Source organism: Zonotrichia leucophrys, chromosome 23 (genome assembly GCF_028769735.1).
Source record: "Zonotrichia leucophrys gambelii isolate GWCS_2022_RI chromosome 23, RI_Zleu_2.0, whole genome shotgun sequence".
In the NCBI taxonomy this organism is placed as follows: Eukaryota; Metazoa; Chordata; class Aves; order Passeriformes; family Passerellidae; genus Zonotrichia; species Zonotrichia leucophrys.
Window position 1 is genome coordinate 3215010 of NC_088192.1, and position 18470 is coordinate 3233479.

The 18470-nt window shown below is 49.9% G+C and overlaps 2 protein-coding genes across 2 annotated transcripts in view; one reads left to right on the plus strand and one right to left on the minus strand.

The window, feature by feature from the left end:
• KIAA0319L (KIAA0319 like) overlaps positions 1–10708 on the minus strand; it is a 31173-nt gene extending 20465 nt beyond the window's left edge. The window contains exons 1-3 of the mRNA XM_064731340.1: positions 10414–10708; positions 9093–9259; positions 4726–5378 (exon numbers count right to left, since the gene is read on the minus strand). Of these exons, the coding sequence (XP_064587410.1) occupies positions 4726–5378; positions 9093–9234 (795 nt within the window). The 5' untranslated portion in view covers positions 9235–9259; positions 10414–10708. The remainder of the gene's footprint in view (positions 1–4725; positions 5379–9092; positions 9260–10413) is intronic.
• Positions 10709–10838: 130 nt separating this feature from the next.
• On the plus strand, positions 10839–14944 carry NCDN (neurochondrin). The gene is made up of 6 exons (XM_064731341.1): positions 10839–11296; positions 11669–12655; positions 12800–13026; positions 13201–13425; positions 13646–13788; positions 14087–14944. The coding sequence occupies exons 1-6, from the start codon at positions 11195–11197 to the stop codon at positions 14551–14553; spliced, it is 2151 nt and encodes a 716-aa protein (XP_064587411.1). The 5' UTR covers positions 10839–11194; the 3' UTR covers positions 14554–14944.
• The last annotated feature ends 3526 nt before the right edge of the window (positions 14945–18470 follow it).

Below are 18470 nucleotides of genomic sequence, written 5' to 3' on the forward strand. Positions count from 1 at the left end.
ACACCAGGTAACACCAGATTTAGCTACAGCATTTAAGTACCAAGGCTGTTGATGTGACAAATATAAGAGAAGATCCAGGTTCAAACTTGCAATGAGTGGAGCTAAAAGAACAGAAAGGTGGGATAAGACAGAGCCTGAAGACAGGGACCACAAACTGGGGTTCATTCACTCTGGCTGTGATTTCCTGAATCCATGCAGTTGGCCAACATGAAGCAGGAGGATTGCAGTGGCATTTTTATGTAATAACTGAATTGTTACAGCAAGAGGAAATTTATTTTGGAATCACTCCCCAAAGCAAGGTGAGCTGACACACAGAGCTCCCTGCATGCCTGCCCCAGGAGATGCTGCTGGGCAGGGAGAGGAGCTGGAGGGCACAAACTCTGCTCACATCCACACAGGATGAGCCACTTGATTGAAAATAATCAGAGTGGCAGGAACAATTTCCTTTCTTTCATCAGAAAATTCCTTTTACCTAGCCCCATCCCAGTTCCCAGCCTGCCAGGCCATACTCCTGACAATTTACCCTCCACCATGTGAAGTCCATGTGTGTAGCACTTTTTGTTTTAGCTAACTCTATTTTGAGAACATCTGCTAAATATTTAAAATGGAGCAATTTACCATCTTTGCCTCAGAAATTGCTTTGGAGCTGGATTTCCCACCACTACTGCTCATTAGAGGAGTGATTAAAAGCTCATATTGGAGGAAATATACTCAATATACTTTTAGACCATGCTGTTGGCATTCAGTCCAGGAAACAGGAACTGGGAAAACACTCCAGATCATGGTGGGCAACATCCTTGTCAGGAAATGGGCTGGGCTTTAGAAAACACTAAATGTTGGTTGTGAAAATAAAGCTGTGCTGCCCACACTGAACACCCAGCCAAGCCAGGAGCAGCAGGGAAGGCACTCAGGGCTTCTCTGCAAGGTTTTTGTTTCAGCCTTGGGCAAATCATTTCCTCTCACCATATCTCAGCTCCCTTTGCTCACAGAATGTAAATCAATTGTTTGATTAACATCTGAGCTGTATGTACCAAGGAATCAGACACAATTTGTTGGTGTTACAGACATGAGCTGTCTTCCTTTATTTGGTTACTTACTAATGGGCTCACTTAAACAGAAGTATGGATTCTTTGGAATCCATGCAGGGCAAATCTGGCATGCTGCTCTTCCTCAGTGGCCTCAGGACAGCTGGATGCCCCAAGCTGTATCATCTTCCACCCTCTGACAACTGCAAAGGGTACTCACTCCCTTCCCTCAAGATAAAGTTTGAAATGCTGGCAGGAGAAAGAGGGAACAGCCAGGCAGGCACCCAAGTGGGACAGACTTTAGGAAAGGCACAGGAGCAGAATGTTCCCATGACTTCCTACCACTATGGGAAACAACTTTTTGCTTCTCAAGAATCAACCCAGAAGGGTCACAAGAACAAGAGCCACAAAAAAACAAACAGGAGATCCACATTCACCTGCTGGCCACAGCAGAGTCCCCACTTTGCCTGGCAATATTTTCAGGGAGCTGAATGCTTTCTTGACTCACTTTTAATTCCCAAAAAAACCCCCACTTTAGAGTTAAGAGAGATCCTCTTCCTTCCAAAAATCTTCAGGATGAATTGACAGCCAAATGTCTGTGGAGAGCTGGAATTAGATAAGCTTTGCCTGGGGCAACACAACAGTCAAAAATGCCTCTAATGCTTGCAAGCCGAGACATTTCTTATCTTTGCTCCATAACTCTGAATTCTTTAAAGCAAAGAACAGATTATTTCATTCTTGGGGATAAATGACAAGGAGACTAGAAGTTTGCCAGCTGTCCTATCTTATTAGCTTAGAAAATAGAGAGGAGTGACACATTGGCCTGAGTCAACACAGGAGCCTCAGACAATTTTGATTCCACCCCTAAATGCCTTTGGCCTGAGACAAATAACCCAGTCTGGGAGTCCCATGTCTGGGAGAGGGACTAGAGCAGCCCTGTGCCTCAGAATCCACACTGAGCCCAAGTTACTTGAGAGAAAAATACCCCTGTCCTGGGAATTACTTCTATTTTTTAATTTAAATAGGCCTGGTCTGAACTCACAAAATGGGCTCTTGTCAGCTTAGATGGTTTCCTTGCTGTCTGCAGTAAGTGCCACATCTGTGAAGTCTTTTAAGGCACTAAAATGTAGGTAATGTCACAAACCATTACAGAGTTAGTGCTGGTGGTAAAGAGAGACATTTCCTTGTTCCTTGTGGATGAAAAGCTTGCAGGAAGTGTGACAGCAAGAGCCAAACAGTGGGTTTGATGTGAGGGCAGGAATGAGCTCTCAGGCTCTGTTGCAACACTCCTGCTCCAGCCTTTCCCATCTGTCTGCAGAGCTGCTGCAGTGCTGCAGCATCCCTGCTCCTCAGCAGGGCTACAGTTCAATACTTCTCCTGACTGGCTGTTAAATGTGTGGCTATATTTTAAAATTGACAAGGAATTTACAATGAGACGGAAAAAACCCTGTCACTCACTTTAATGAAAAAGTACCAATCTCCCTCAGTTAAGGGCTGATGAGCAGGATGCACTGTGGTTTATCCTGGTTCCATTGCATGGATACAGTAAAATCAGAAATTAATGCTCAGTGCACATTAGCAAATGCCATTGCAGATGGCTGTGGAGCCATCAGAACTGCAAGAGGAAAATTAAAACCCACAGAGGCAATGTTTTCCCAAAACTATCATTTTCCTTCTCTCAGAGGCTGCAAAAGCAAAAATATTTACCTTCCATACATTCAATGCTCAGCAGCAGAGAAAAAGCACTTTGAATTCAAATCTCCTTTCCTACCTCAGGTGTTTGATGCTCTCAGGTGTGACAGCCAGAACTGTCCCCATCTTCCAACCCCTCCTCAGTAACAGCAGGAAACACCCAGCCATGTGCTCCATGGATTGGGCCAAATGTAGCCCAGAAATTCTATTGATTTCAGCATGGGTGTAACTTTATTTTGGTCCCAGCTTGGAATATCTCCCTCCTGGAAGGTCTGGCCATGTCCCAGGAACACAGCCCCCAATGTTTTATCCTTGGCTCACATTAAACTGCTCTTGGATTTGAAGTGCAAGGACAGCTGCAGAGCTGGCTTTGCATTTTGCAGGTAAAGTTGGATGGTTCAATAATCCTGGAGTTAGCCCAGGTGGATATTTTAATTCTTCTACCTCCTCAAAAACTCCATCCTAAACCTCAAAAATGCAAATGCCAGGAATTCCATCATGTCACTATATTTTTGTAGAATGTTTTTAATTTTTATTTTTAAGAATTTGCATTTTGTTAAGAGCCATGGACTTTCTTATTAGCAAAATTCATCAAGGAAAATAAAAACCTTTCCCCAGCAAAATTGGAAAGGTTAATGTCAATGTGCATCCAACAGTGCACATTAATGACAAAGGGAGCAATTCCTAAAGAAGAGAAATCCTGCATGCTCAGCAACATTCAGAAGCTGATTAATCAGTGTAATTTAATATTTGCAACCAGTTTACTAGACACACACTGGACAGTAATAGCAGGATAACCCAGAAAGCAAAACTGCAAAAAGAACAAGCAGGGAGATGTAAAAGCTGTTCCCCAAGAGCAAGAGAAAACATTTCAAAGTGGCTGCAAAGACTTCTCCTTACATGTGTGACAGCTGAGAGAATGGGGTCACCATCTCAGCTCTACTCCGAGGAGGAGGAAAGAACAGGGAGGGTGGAAATGCTGCAGCATTGCAGGGGAGAGAGAAATCTGAGCTCAAGTCAGCCTCAAATGCTGGGGGAGGTCTGGAAAATCCCACATTTGTCAGGTTTTAGTGCCTGGTTTCACATGTCACCCTGGCTGCCCAGCAGTGGCCCTTGGCTGCTCGCCACATCCTGCTCAGGCACTCACAGCCCTACCTGCAACCAGCATTTGAAAAAGTCATTTCCACAACCAGAAGCACCAGTTTTGTCCAAAGGCAAATCCCTGAAACGTGGCAAAAGCTATTTCAGGAGCAGTTTAACAAAGTAGAATTATATTGCACCATCAGGAGTGCACAAGGATTTTTGAGATAAGGCTCCAAAAATCATTTGCAGATGTAAAAATACAAACATCACTTAACAATTCAAATGTGCCAAATTCTCTGTAACATCATGATGTACTGGCTTAACACTGCATGTATTTGGAGTAGAGACTAAACTGATTTCATTCACCCAGTGCCAAGGTAAGCTCTGGAGGATTTGAGAAACTGGAGCACTCCTCAAAAAAGAGAACATTTGGAATTAAGATGCCAACTCAAGCAAGGAGACTGACATTGCAGTACACTGTGAGCTCTATGCATGACTCTGTAAAATAATGTATTTAACTGCCTTGATTCAGTATTTAAATGAAAACAGCTTTTTGAATTGTTTGGATTTGAACAGGTACTTTTACAGGTAACAGTTTTCAGCTCTCATATAATTCCCACTGACATGTCACCTTTCCTTCTCATCTGGCAAGCACACTGGGTGATTATACAGAGGATAAGCATTATTAGAGACTCCATCCTGCCTCACCTTCCCACTTCAACACTGATTATCCTAGCTAAGAAAAAGGGGAAAAAACCCTACCCCAAAACCCAAATAAAAACCCAAACCACTGGCTGTGCCTCGTTGATAAGAGGCTGAAAATTGGTAACTTGAAAAGTTATCCCATCAGTTCCAAGTCAAAATCAACCTAAAGCCAGAATGAGTGGTGGGACAGCTGTCCCAGACTGCCCCACCCATCACTTACCTGGGGCAAGTCCCCGTCAGCATCCTGTGACCTGCTCACATTATTGCTCTTAGCAAGGATTGGGCTTCTGGGGTTCAGTTCTCTTGCATTCTGTCCATTTCTCAGCAAGTCTTGCTTTTGTTTTTCTTTCTCAGGAGCAGCTCTGTCTGCCACTAGGTGCCTCAGGACCTGATCCTTCAAGTGTTCTGTTGCACTTTGGCTGCTTCTGGAGTTTTCTGCCAGATCCCTTCTCAGGAGCTGCACCCTGTCACCTGCCAACCTCCACTTCTGCAAGGATCTCCTCAGTCTTTTCTTCCTCTGGACAGGGATTTCCCAGTCCAACCACTTGTGACTCCAAGTCTTCCCATCACCTTCCACGTGGAAGTTTAACAAGTGCTCTGTGCTTTTTGATTTCTTTAAAAACACCAAAACAGAATCTGAAAAGCCAGTTTGGTTGGCCTGACACGTGCCAGGCATGGTGCAGTTCACCTGGATGCACATATTCTCCAAGAACCAAAAGGCATCACAGGTGGGGTGCTGGCAGCAAGTGGCCTGACAGGAGCTCAGAGTGTGGAACCCTTCCAGAAGCTGCAAATTTTGACCTGCCCACGATGTCAAACGGCCACCAAGCAGGATCTTCCCCAGCTCACATTTAGATCCGTTCCAGTTTGCATCTGGGAAAGAGGAGGGAAGTCAAACAGACAATTCTCAGTCCTTTAAAGCAGTGGATAAGAGATCTCATCATTATTTGGGACACAGGAAAGTAAATCTGACTTCTCAGAATCTTTACCTGGCCTCACTATCCAGTACTTACACAAGATTTTAAGGAACAATTTGCTCCTCCTTCCTAAGCCACCACCATCCTTTCCAAGAGCAGAAGTGAAGACAGAAATGTTCCTGTTCCAGAAGAACCCATAATTCCCACACTGAGCAAGGTCACACAGCAAGTTCAGAGCCAGAAAATGAACCCCAAAATGCCAAGCACAGCTCTTTACCCAGGTATGGCCTTGCCTCTCTGCCCACAGTCTGCCCAGAAGGAAAACACTGCACACAGTGGCACTGGCCTGGTGCACAGCACAGAGGCATTTTTAACTCTTCCATGCTGATATTTAACATCAGTTGCTTATTCTGACTGAATTTGCTCCACTTGGGAAGTTGTTAACAGGTTCTAGAAAAGAGTTCTGCAAGGCAAAGCCTTGCCACCCACCCTGCCATAGTGTTTTTCATTAAAAACCCTCAAACATTTGACATAATTTCAGTTAAGATCAAGTCACTTCAGGTCTCAGCTCTGCAGTAAGGCAGCAACTGCTTTGCATATGGATTCTTTTTTTTCTTAGCATGAAAATTTTGAGTGCTTGCAGGGATCAATGGATTAAAGGCTTCCAAAATTCAGAGCTCTGCAGATTAAGGACTCCCTAAAAATAGCCTAATGACCTATGGGACTGTTCCACTGTGCTGTGTTCAGCATCCAAGCAATAATAGGTCATTGGAAGATTACTTTACAAACAGTGTTGCTAGATGGGAATTGTGCAGCTGGAGAATATGCTCCAGATCTGGCTCTCTCCTCAAGAATGGAGTTCTTGAACACAACACAAATGGGAAACATTTTGCTCCATTAAAATAAAGTCTGAATTTAAATGACAATATCCTGATTGAGAATGAAGTTGAGTTTAGTGACCAAGTCATGGGGACAGAGCTCCCTGTGGGTGTCTGAACCCACCACTGTGCAGAAGGGGGAGAGCACTGGAAACGTGCAAAAGAAACTCTGCAAATGTTCAACAGCAAGAGAAGAAGAGAAGTTGATACCAGGATTTTTAAAAACCTCAGCACCCTTGTCACACCTCATCAACACACAGCACTTCCTTGGAGAGAGGGCAGACAGGGAATCTGTGTGCCCAGGGCAGCTGCCACCTCAGCACACCTGAAATGCCAGGACTGGCACTGGCACAGTCACAGCAGGGAGAAATTCCTGGCACCAACCTGATGGGGCTGGAATTAGAGCAGAATATGGAATGTGTGTACACACCAAACCCATGTGTATGCACACACACTCTCTCCAGACCTGGAGAAACAATAACAAATTAAAGAATTACACCATCCCTGTGAATTTCCACTCAGCTTTACGTTCTGCCTGTAAAATTGCCTCTCTGTTAAAGGTGAATCACTGTTGGTAATATATCCTGAGCATGAGGGAAATGTGCTGCTTCCCACATCCCTAAAATCCTTCCTCCTCCTCCTCCTCCATCACTGCTCATCCATCTCTCCTCATGTGTCAGGCCTGGCTCACACATACCACTCAAATTAAGGCTTGATATGGAAGCAGTGAAATTCAGCAGCAGTTTCTAGTACCAGGCTTGGAACTGGGGCACACACAGAATGGGGCACATTTAAAAGAAAAATGTTCCCAGGGAAGATATCCCTTGTGACAAATCACTACATAACACAGGTATTATATTTATTTATCTCAAATGTAAAGCCTGGATCCCCAAAAATATCTCAGCATGTCAGAGCCATGACTTAGCCTGGATGACACAACACTGCCATGCTGAGAACATTCTGCTTCTCTTTTAACACACTGCTAAAACAAGATTTGAATAATATTTTGGCTACATTTCATTTTCAGAACTCTGTTAATGGCCACTTGGGACATATTTCTTTGAAATTAGCCACTATGTTCTTCTGAATTGCTGTACATGGACAGCTTAAAACTCAGATAACTCTGAGGAATGACAGAAGTGAACAGGCAACTCCCAGCACACCAGATGTGAATTTTCCACTGAGACAAACTGATTTTCACTTTGCATTTTTAAATTCCATGGCCTTTGCTGGGCATCAAACATTCAGACAACTCTACATGCCCTGGGAGAAAACAAAATCTACACTTGCAGTCATTTGTGGAAAGCAGAAACATTCCTGAGGATGAATTCTCTCCTAAGCTCAGCACCACACAAGTCACAAGACACCTGCACAGTGGGTGTGCTTAGTCACTTTTCCATCCTGTTTTTGTCACATCAGTGGAGAAAACTGCTCTTCCCTGGAATTCAGGAGTTCCTGTCCCAGGGATGCAGCTCCCAGCCTTGCTGAGCAGCAGGGGAATGGAACACACAGCTTCTATTAATAACTTCAGGTTTACAGACTTGCCCAGGCAGTTAATCCTGCCTGATAGCAGATTAATGATTAAAGACTTGACTCTGTGGACTTTTTAAACCTGCCACACAGTCACTCAGTCAGTTATGTCAACACAGCCCCCTTGTGTAACTCTACATAACCATGCTCATTTCTAGGCAGCCAGAACTCCTCCTCAGCTTCACAAACAAGCCCAAAATAACAAAAACTCTGCAATGGAAAAAATGTCCACACCAGGGTAGCTATGCCCATATAATTATATTTATTTCTGCACACGCAAAAGCTTTAATTTAATGGACTCTTCACTCATTTAACAGTTGGACTTGATGATCTCAGAGCTGCACTGTTCCAATCTTAACAATTCTGAATCCTGGCTTTAACTCTTCCAAGCAGAGCAGCCCTTAAACACATCAACACTGTCTAGAACACCCTCTAGGAGCTCTAACTCTGAACTTCCAAGAAATTACTAAAGCCAGGAAATGCAGGCAGGAAGCTCAGTTGAAAAGGAAACACTCACCACTCAAACACACAGCCCTCACCAGGAATACAAACATGTTTTTCCAGGGTCTGAACTAGCTGATTAAAATCACACAGCTCATTAGCTTAATCAAATCTGCCACTGGGAACTGTCCAGGAAGGTCCAGTAACACAACAGGGACGCTGCACATGCCCACATAACTGGGGAACAAAACAAACCAACCCCCTTCCCAAACCAAACATCACACAATCCATCAGAGGAAAACTTCCAGCCAAGCCACTAACTTGGTTATTTACTTCAGCAGGAGGTTGGTTGCTCAAGTTTGAACAGGAAATAATGAAAAACAAACATACCCACTGCCTGTAGGCAAATAAAGACTTCTGACACACTGCTCTTGGGAAGAGCATTAAACATCTTAGGGCTAAAAAACATTCCTGCCTTTCCAGGTTGCTTTCCTTAAATTAAATTATTTTCCAGATTATCACTTGTCTCTTTTGTCAAAAATTAAGGTCAGAAAAAAGCTCTCTCTGAGGTACAAGCTACACTTTTGCCAGCTCATTTAGCAGCTGCTAAGGGTGGTGCTTTGTTTGGTTTGAAAAAAAAACAACAACTGCTTTGGTTTCTCAGTTAAAAAAACAATTAAAAAGGAAGCCAATAAAAAACCAACCCTATAATGTCTACCAGTAAATCATTTCACTTTTCTCTCAGAGTATTTTACACAACTAAGAGGGATAAAGAGCATAAAAATCCTTATACAGAGTCCCAGAGAGAACAGAAGAGTCACCTGCAGAGGAGCACGAGGCACACAGGCAAGTGCACAGGTAGAGCAGCTGCAGAATTCCCAGCTCCCTCACGGCTTTTCCCAGGCAGTATCGGGACAGGAACCGGGTGCTGATGCTGGGCTTGGCTTCCAACCTCTTCTCCATGGCCTTTGTGGGCAGCAGCAGGGTTCTAGAAACACGCAGGGTGTGAAACACAAAACATCCTGTGGCAATTGAAACGTTCCTGCACAGATCCAGCCAGAGTGCAAAGTGAACAGAGCCTTTGTGGAGGAACAGGAATGTCTTATCAGCTGGGATTAGTCCAGCTGTTGCTAAGGAACTATCAATGCCTGATACCAAAATGAAATTTGTAGTGGCACAGCTCCCAGTGCTGAGAGCCTTTCCCTTGTGGTTTTCTCCTCCAGACCCCATTTTTCACCTGCTATCACAATAGCTGTCCAGTGGTTTCCAAACAGGCATTTAGGAAATTCCAATTTCATGTATGCCTGAGGATTGGACACCCAGCAGCAGCACGAGGATGACACAAGCAGGGACAACCCCTGCACATCTGCCCAGAGATGTCACCCCAGACACGTCCGTGCTGGCTGGTGCCAGCCACAAACAGGGAAATGACAGCACAGCAACGCTGGGAAACTGGGAGCTAACACCCTGGTTTGCTTCTTGTTGTGCCCACAGGGCAGAGATCACCAAACTTCTCTGCCTTTCTAATGCCAAAGGCTATTTAATAGCCTTATATGCTAATTGAATGCAAATTATCTCTAGGTGACGCGGTAGGAGAACATTAATTATTTCACAGGTAACAAATAGTATCTATTTTAAGGGAGCAATGAAAGCATCATTAGGCACTAAATAGGCCAGTTCTGAAGAATGCAAAGGGAATGTTGTGGCAGGGAATGCTGTGAGAGAGAATTCTGTGACAGGGAATGCTGTGGCAGGGAATGCTGTCACACAGGGAATGCTGTGACAGGGAATTCTGTGGCAGGGAATGCTGTGACAGAGAATTCTGTGACATGGAATGCTGTCACACAGGGAATGCTGTCACAGCCGGATCCAGCAGCGCTCCGCAAACACCCAGAGCTGGTTACACCTCGAGGAATTGCACTCAACCGTCCGCAGCAGAGCAGGAACAGACACGGCAGGAAAACTTCACGGGGATAAGGATGTAAACACACGCCCGTTCAGCCAACAGGTCCTGGAGGGAACTTCCCGCCGCCCCAGCCCCGGTGCCCGCTCCTGCCCGGCCGGAGCCCCAGCACGGAGCCCCGCGGCCGGGCCCGGGCCCCGCGGGAGGCGCAGCGCTCCGTGCCGCCGGCGCGTACGTACCAAGGGCGCATGGCGAGGCTCGGCGGCTCCTCAGCGGCTCCTCGGCGAGCTCAGGCGGGCACCGGGCGCCGGGCACGGCCGGGGCTCCAGCGCGGCGGGCCCGGGGGCACCGCGGCCTCCCGCCCCGCGGCCATGGCGGCGCACGTTCACCCGGAAGCTGAACCGTCGCCCGCCGGCACCACGGCTGGGTCCGGCCGTGCGGGCAGTGCCAGGGCTGTGGAGTCCCCGGCGCTCGCTCCGCCGCCGCTCCCGGTCGCACCGGGCGGGGCGGGCGCGGAGGCCGCGCAGCCACAGGTGATTTGCCCACAGTTCCGCGCGGAGGCGGCGGCTTCGGGCACCGCCCAACAAGGCCGCGCGCGGTTGGCCGGCGGCGCGGAGGGGGCGCGCGGATTGGCTGCGGGGGGGAGGCGGGACCGGCGGCGCGCGCCCGCGGGCGGGGCGCCGTGAGGGAAAGGGCCGGAGCCGTGAGGGAAGGAGCGGAAACCGTGAGGGACAGGGCAGAGGGAAAGGAGCGGAGCCGTGAGGAAAAGGAGCGGACATCGTGCGGAAAAGGGCAGAGGGAAAGGAGCGGAGTCGTGAGGGAAGGGGCCGGCGCCGTGAGGGACGGGGCCTGAGCCGCGAGGGACGAGGCCGGAGCTGTGAGGGAAGGAGCGGAAACCGTGCGGGAAAGGACTGGATCCCTGAGGGACGGGGCCGAGGGAAGGGGCCGGAGCCGTGAGGGACCGGGCCGAGGGAAGGCTGCCCGTGTTCCCCTCTAGTCCTTCAGCCCCGCTTCCCAGCCATGGCCTCGGACTCCGGGGACGGGCTCGCCACGCTGAAGCGGTGCCTCAGTGTGCTCAGAGACCCGAGGAACGACAGCGAGCAGTTCGCAGCGCTGCTCCTGGTAAGGAACGGCGGGATCGCCTCAGGAGGGGTTAAAGGGGAGGCCAAACAACCTGCTGGACACGGGAGTGCCCGGGGTATGTGGGGAGGGGGATTGGGAGCTCAGAGCAAAGCTGCTTCAGAGCTTTGGGGTTCCCTTCAGCAAAGCAAGAGAGCCTGGCCTTGACCTGGGTGTGTGGAGAGTCAGTCGGTGCTTGCCACACTCTTGAAACGCGGTAAATGTCTGGATTAGCACTTGGATCAAGTGCTAGCTCACTGGGTACTTTCCTGCACTAAATAAAGTTGGTTTGGTTTCTGATTTGCAGCAGTTCCATCCTGTACATGTACCAGTTCCTTTTGCTGTGCTCACTCTCACTCCTGTTTTGCCTCGTAGGTGACCAAAGCAGTCAGAGCCGGAGAGGTGGATGCCAAGACCCGCCGCCAGATCTTCGATGCGATTGGGTTCACATTCCCGACCCGCCTGCTGATCTCCCAGCAGCCCCCAGCCGACTGCCCCCCGCACACCTTCCGTGCCCTCGGCCTCACCCTGCTGGCCTGTTTCTGCACCGACCCACAGCTAGCTGGGCACTCCCAGATCCTGAACAAAATCCCGACCTTCAATGACATCCTGCTGTCCCCCTGTGACCCGGACTGCACATCCATGGTTGATGATGTGTACCAGTGCCTCACTGCTATCCTGGCGACAGCCAGGGGCCCCAGGGCGTTGGTGACCAAAGGGACAGTGTCTGCCCTGTGCCAGGCCTACCTGAATGGTGGTCATGGCTCTGAGCGTGCCCTCACACTGCTTGTGGGGCTGTTGGCTGTAGCAGAGGCCAAATGCTGGCAGAGAGATGCTCCACAGCTCCTGGCTGTGCTCTCCAAGCTCTCCAGTGACTTCCTCAAGGCTGAAGACATGACCAAATTTGAGCTGTGTGAGGTTCTGCCTCGCTTCATCCCCCTGTCACATCCTCTCACAGAGAACTCGCAGGGCTCTGAGTGTCTGTGCAGGCTTTACAAAGGGCTGGCTGACGTTTTGGGCAGCAAACTCAGCCAGTCCCAGCGGGACCCCGCTCTGAAGCTCGCAGCCAGCCTCGTGCAGGCCTGTGGGGCTGAGTGGATCCCAGCAGGGAGAGCTGGCAGCAAGTTCCTGGCCCTGCTGGTGAACTTGGCTTGTGTGGAGGTTCGCCTGACCCTGGAGGAGCCAGATCCCCTGGAGGTGGAGGGCAAGAAGGAAGTGGTGACAGCCTGCTATGTCCTTATGGAGATGGGGATCCAGGAGTGCCTGAGGGAGGAGAACCCTCTGCTAGAAAATGTGCAGAAAATGCAGCTGATGAGGATCATGGAGGAGGCATTTGGAGCTGTAATATTCTACTTGAGACAGGTAAGGCAGGGCTTCTAACAAAGAGCAGGTTGTGGGGGTGGCTCTGTGTGGAGCAAACTCTCCCTCTTGTCCCACTGTGATTTCCAGACTTGGGGTAGTTGATGGACAGTGACAATAATGTGTCACTTTGCTTTCTTCTTGCAGGTTAAACAGGAGGAGCTGCAAGATCCTTTCATCTTCGCCTCTGTTCGAGTCCTTGGAGCCTGGATGGCAGAAGAGACATCCTCCCTGAAGCAGGAAATCTGTGAGCTCTTGCCTTTCCTTGTTGATTATGCCAGGAAGCTTTTCAAGGAGGGCAGCCCAGCTGAGAGTCCTCCCCAGGCAGAGCTGGTCAGCACCGAGGGCTCTGCCTTACCCCAGGATGCTCTGAGGTGAGCATTTTAAGCACACATTTATTGCATTTTAGTGCAAACCTGCTCAAATATTTTTTCTATTTTCATTCTCCCTGCAGTGCCACTTCCATGGGGCTTTCTCCCCCGAGATGGATGTAAATGCAGGGCTCAGACCCATTCTACCTCATGCTCCCAGTTTCTTTTCCCTTCCAGATTTCTGCTCCCTGGCTTTTGCCATTTGACAGCAGAGGACAAACCCCGGGACATCCTCATTGCTGAAGGGGCCCCAGCACTGCTGTGTGAGTACTTCCTGCAGCAGTGGGAGGTTCTGACCTCTGAGCCCACGGCCCCAGCACCTCTGACAAGCACAGAAATGAGTCTGCAGACCATGTGTGGGATTTTCCTTAACCTGGTGGTGACTGCTCCAGACCTGGTCAGGTAACAGAGCTGTGGGAGCTGACTCTGAGGTTGGCAGTGGGAAGAAAGGGTGCCTTGTGCATCAAGCTTGAGGATCTGTTAACCTGCCATGCTGAAAAGGAATGTTCCTTTTTCAACCCCATTTCCATTATATTTTTGCTGCTGTGTTTAACCTTGACATTCTCAGGTGCTTCTGGCTCTGCTCAGGAAATGTGTCAAAAAGAGTTGATTTTCTCTCTAGGCGTGACAAAACCTTTTCCTCCTTGATGGATGTGTTGCTGAAGTCTCTTCCACTTCTGCTGCCCCAGAAGCATCACCTGGTTCTGGCAGCAAACGTTGCCACTCTGGGCCTGATGATGGCCAGGATCCTGGCAGGGTCAGCAGGTAAAGGAAGTTCCCATTGGCAAAGCTGCATGGGCAGAGACCAGGAGCTGGGGCTGGGCATGCAGGCAGTGCCAGGGCTGCAGAGCCACAGGCCTGGCCTGGAGAAAGCAAATAGAAGGGGAACAGGTCCAGCTTGTCATTGGAAAAATGATAAACCAAAACTGTTCAGGAGCAAGGAATGCGTGAAACAATCAGCATGGTGTGCTGGGATGAAGAGATTTCTAGGAGATATTCTGCTCCACGGGGCCTTCTCTGAGTGAGCAAACTGCATTGTAACATTGATTTCCTTTTCTCCCAGCCCTCCAGGGAACTCAGCGTGCCAAGGAGTTTTTTGGAGCTGCCCTTCGCTTCCTGTCGCAGGCCCACGTGGCTCAGGCAGACCCCGGCAGTGACGGGCTGGCCCTGGCCGTGTCCCCCACCTACGCCAGCGCCTGGGACGACATCGCTGAGCTCTGGTTCCTGGGCATGCAGGCCTGGGCTGGCTGCGTGCCACTGCTCCCCTGGCTGCCACACACCGCTCTGGGGGCACAATGGCTGCAGGGAATGGCACAGCTGCTGTCCCAGGTCGCTCCAGCCTCCGTGGATTGTGAGCTGGTCACTGCGTTCCAGGCCGTGCTGGTGGAGCTGGCCAGAGCCAGCCAGCAGTGCAGGGATGTGATCCTGTCCCACCAGGGCACGGAGTGGGCCAATCTGTATGGAATGGCAGCTCTGGAACAGTGTCTGGCCGAGCAGGGAGGAGCCAGCAGCACTCTAGGTGAGAAATGAACCTGCACAAGGTCTGTTCAGCACTTCTGTCAGATGGACACAAAAAAAACCAATTAAATGACCAAACTTTACAAAACTGGAGTGATGCAGCAGCACCCAGCATGATCAGCACTGTCCACATTGGTGTGCAGAGCTGCTGCCCCTCAGAACATTTCACCTTGCCCTTGCTGCACCTGTTGTGAGGATTTCTCTGTAAAAACAGCCTGTTTTGTTATTAAAGATATTTTGTCAGTTTGTTTTTTAAACTCCTCAGTGCTGGGATTTCTTTCTGCCCAGGGCCCTGACAGGATGCTTGCTTCTCCTGTTAGTCACAGTTTTGGTCACAGTAAGCCCTGTAGGTTTTCACCTTATTTTCTCTGAGTCCTGCACATATTAGTAACTACACATAGAACCCTGAAAAAGGCAGGAATGGGAAAAGCTTTATTATTTACTGATAGCATTGGGAATAACTCCTTGTGACTTGAAGATGCTGTGCTGCCAGATGATCCCCCAGTTCATATCTTCCACTGGTACCATCATCCTAAGTTCACACCTAGAAAACAGGCAAAGCAAGTACTGCTGGGAAGGTTTTGCCCCATCAAACACTTGCACAAAGTACATCCATGGGATTTTCTATGCTCCCTCTCACTGCCAGGATGGGATGTACAGGGAGAGATTTCCACTCTTGCAAGGTGAAGGATTTGGTCTGCTCTGCTCCATTTAGGGTGTGGAAGCCAAAATGGGTGAGCTCCCCTTGCTGATTCCGAGAAGAGACCACATGCACCGTGGAGTAAACCTCTTGTAGCACCGGCTTTCCAGCTTGGCCTTGCAGCTCTTGGGTCCCTCGTTGTCCCGAGGGTGTTTCCCAGGAGGAGCGGCCGCACAGGGTGGCTGCAGAGGCTGAGGCTGATCCGGGCGGCGCTCCCTGCTCCCGCTTTTCCACCAGGTGTCAGCCGAGGAGTTCTCTGGGAGCTGCTGCCTCGCCGGGACCGCTCTGCTGCCAGCCCGAGGCGCTGATCAGAACTCATTGGAGGGGGCTGCGAATCGTCTGATCAAGGGAAAATCAAGCACGAAGCTGCCTCACAAGGAGGGCTGGCTCTGGGTGTATTCCTGCTTTACGCTGTGTTTTTGGCTCGCTGCTTTATTACTGCGAGTGCCTTACACAACTGGAGAGGAGGCTGCTGCTCAGCCCTGAGCAGCCAGTGCAAGTTGGAACAAAGGCAGGTGCTGCCAGCAGAGCAGTGCGAGCCAAACCAGCAAATGAGCCTCCTGGCCTTGGAAAAGAGCAGAACTTTGTGGAGCTGGGCTGGGAGAGGCTCCTCAGCCCGCCAGGAACACATCCCTGCACCTCAGGGACACAGCAGCAGGAAAAGCTGTCAGAAAAACACCCAAACCCTCAAAGCCTTTACCTTCAAGTGCTCCCAGTCCTGTAAGCTCTCTTGCCTCTGGTCAGGGGTGTGGGCTTCCCATTAATGACAGCCACTAATTAGTGCTAATGAGAGATATGACCTGTATCACCAGCAGGATGTTCTGCTATCCCAGTGCAGTGCTGGGCTCGCTGTGGGCAGCTGGTCTGGTTTGGCCATGGTTCATTCCCGTGGGCAGTGGTCGGAGCTCCAACACCTGACCAGAGATCCAGCCTGTGCCTGCAGTTCCAGCACTAGCACAGTCCTAACCCAGAGCCCTTTGGCTGCTGGTCTGTAATTTCCTGAGAGGCTACCTGGGAGCAAACTGAGAGCCCAGTTTTATCCTTCTCCATCTTAGGGAGTGGGGTTTGGCCACCAGCAGGTGCCTGGAGAGGAGAATCTGCACCTCATTCTCACATTTTTTTGTGTAAAGTCCCCTCAGGTATGAGCAGAACCATCTGTGCCCTGCCAGAGCTGGACCCTCCCTGAGACCCTGATATCTTGTCATGCACTTGTTTCCTTGCATGAAACAAAACATGCTCCTCATGAGCCCCTCACAGCTCTGAGCTGACCGTGGAAGGGGTGAGACACCCACGTGGCTCTGGGATGTTACCAGGGTGAATGCCAGTGGAGGGGGCAGATCTCCTCTTTGCTCTTTTGTCCCAGGGCACTTTCCAAACATTCCTGGACAGAGCACCCCCAAAAAGACTGTTTTGTCCCCCCAGGACTGAGTGCTAACAACATGAGCACTGCATGCTCAGGAGGGGAGGGCACTGGAGCTGTTGGAAGCCTCGTGCCACGTGGGCACCTCCTCTGGCTCCGTGTGTGCCAGTGCACAGGCCCCAGCACGCCCGGCTGGCCCAGCCCATGTGAGGGAAATGCTGCCCTGGCAGCCTGGCCAAGGCTTCAAAGGCTGCAGGATGTCCTCAGCCACCCCGAGCTCTGCAAGCCCAGCCACAGGTTCTGCCTCTGGCAGCTGGCATCCACGGGCACTGATGGTCTGGTGCCAGAGAGGTGGATGTGGCATCATCTCACATCCCCTCTCTGCCAGTGTTTGAGATCCCAGCATGGAGTGGGATTGCAGCCAGCAGCACCCAAAGCAAGCTGTGCTTTATCTCCCAGTGCATTTCCAACACCAGGACAAGCTCTCCAGGAGCAAGATGATTGTTCACTGTGCTCCTGCAAGATGGACAAGGCCCCAGAGGAGCAGATCCACATTCTGTTTCTCTTTGACAGTTTAAATGTCATAATGCCATTGCAAACCTGACCATGGTATACTTTATCTTACAGCATTTATTCATCTCACCCCAAAAACTCTGGCAATAAAATTAAATATTTCATAAGGTTATTTGGCTGCTGTGCTGCCAGAACCCAGTGCAGCCCTGTCCTTCCTACCATAAGATGTAGCAGGGGTGGCACAGCTGGACTTGTGATCCTTAAACAGGGATGCTAAAGAGCAGGGAGCTGGGTTTGAGCCTCCTGTGCTCAGGTGACCCCAGCAATTGTCCTGGCCAGGTTGAACCAGTAACAAACCCAGGCAGCTGCTGGGAGAGTGTGTTGGCAACTCCCTGTGTGACAGTCCTGGGCCCTGCTGGGACCTCAGGACAGCAAAAAGTGAATAATTGTTCATCATGGCTTAATGAGTGCCTCCTATCCATGAGAGGCCAAGGGTTTGGTTTGCCCTCATCACCAGACAGGTGCTGTACAGAGGGTCTGGGGCACTGAAGGACTCAGGTGGGTCTTGGACATCTTGCAAGGACAATTCTGCTTCTTGTAGGGCTCTGAGGGTGCTGCTGGGCGGGACACCAGGGCTGGAAAGGTGCTGATTGTGCTCCCAGAGAAGGTGAGAGAAGATGCAAGGGCAGGGGATGTTACAAGGTCCCTTTTCTCCTTCCTGAGCCCTGCTGTGTTGTACTGGGGAGGGTGACACCCCCTCACAGCCCCACAGCCCCACAGCTCCAGGCTGGCCTGGCCCTGCCCCAGCCTGATGTGTTCCCACGACCCCAGTTTGCCCAGCATGTTCCATGAGGGGCAGTGGGACAGCTCTGCCTTTTGTTTTTCCTTCCCTTTGTCTGTCAGTGTTGCAGGTTTCCTCTGCTCTCATTTTTGGGTGGAAACACAGCTTCCCTCCAAGCTGCTGCAAGGAACCATCCTCCTGCTTGCCTGCTGTCCTGGGCAGGCTGACTCCCAGCCCTTCCTGCCTGCATTTTGCACAGTTTCACCTCTTTCAGATGAATAAAGACTCGACATTATACGCACTAGACGAGCGAGGGACATTAAGAATGAACTGGAACATAACTGCAAAATACAGCATGTCCAATCCAATTTTTCCTAGCAAATGAAATGGATCTGGTGGAAAATAAATACAGAACTTCCAGGAGCAGCGTCCTTGAAGAGCATTTGAGGGGGATGAAGAGATTTGAATGGATCAACCCTCTATACCTCTTCATATCCCTCCTCCCACCCTTAAATGCCATCTTTAACAGAAATAAATTAGAATAAACGATCAGCCCATGCCTCCTAAAGACAGGT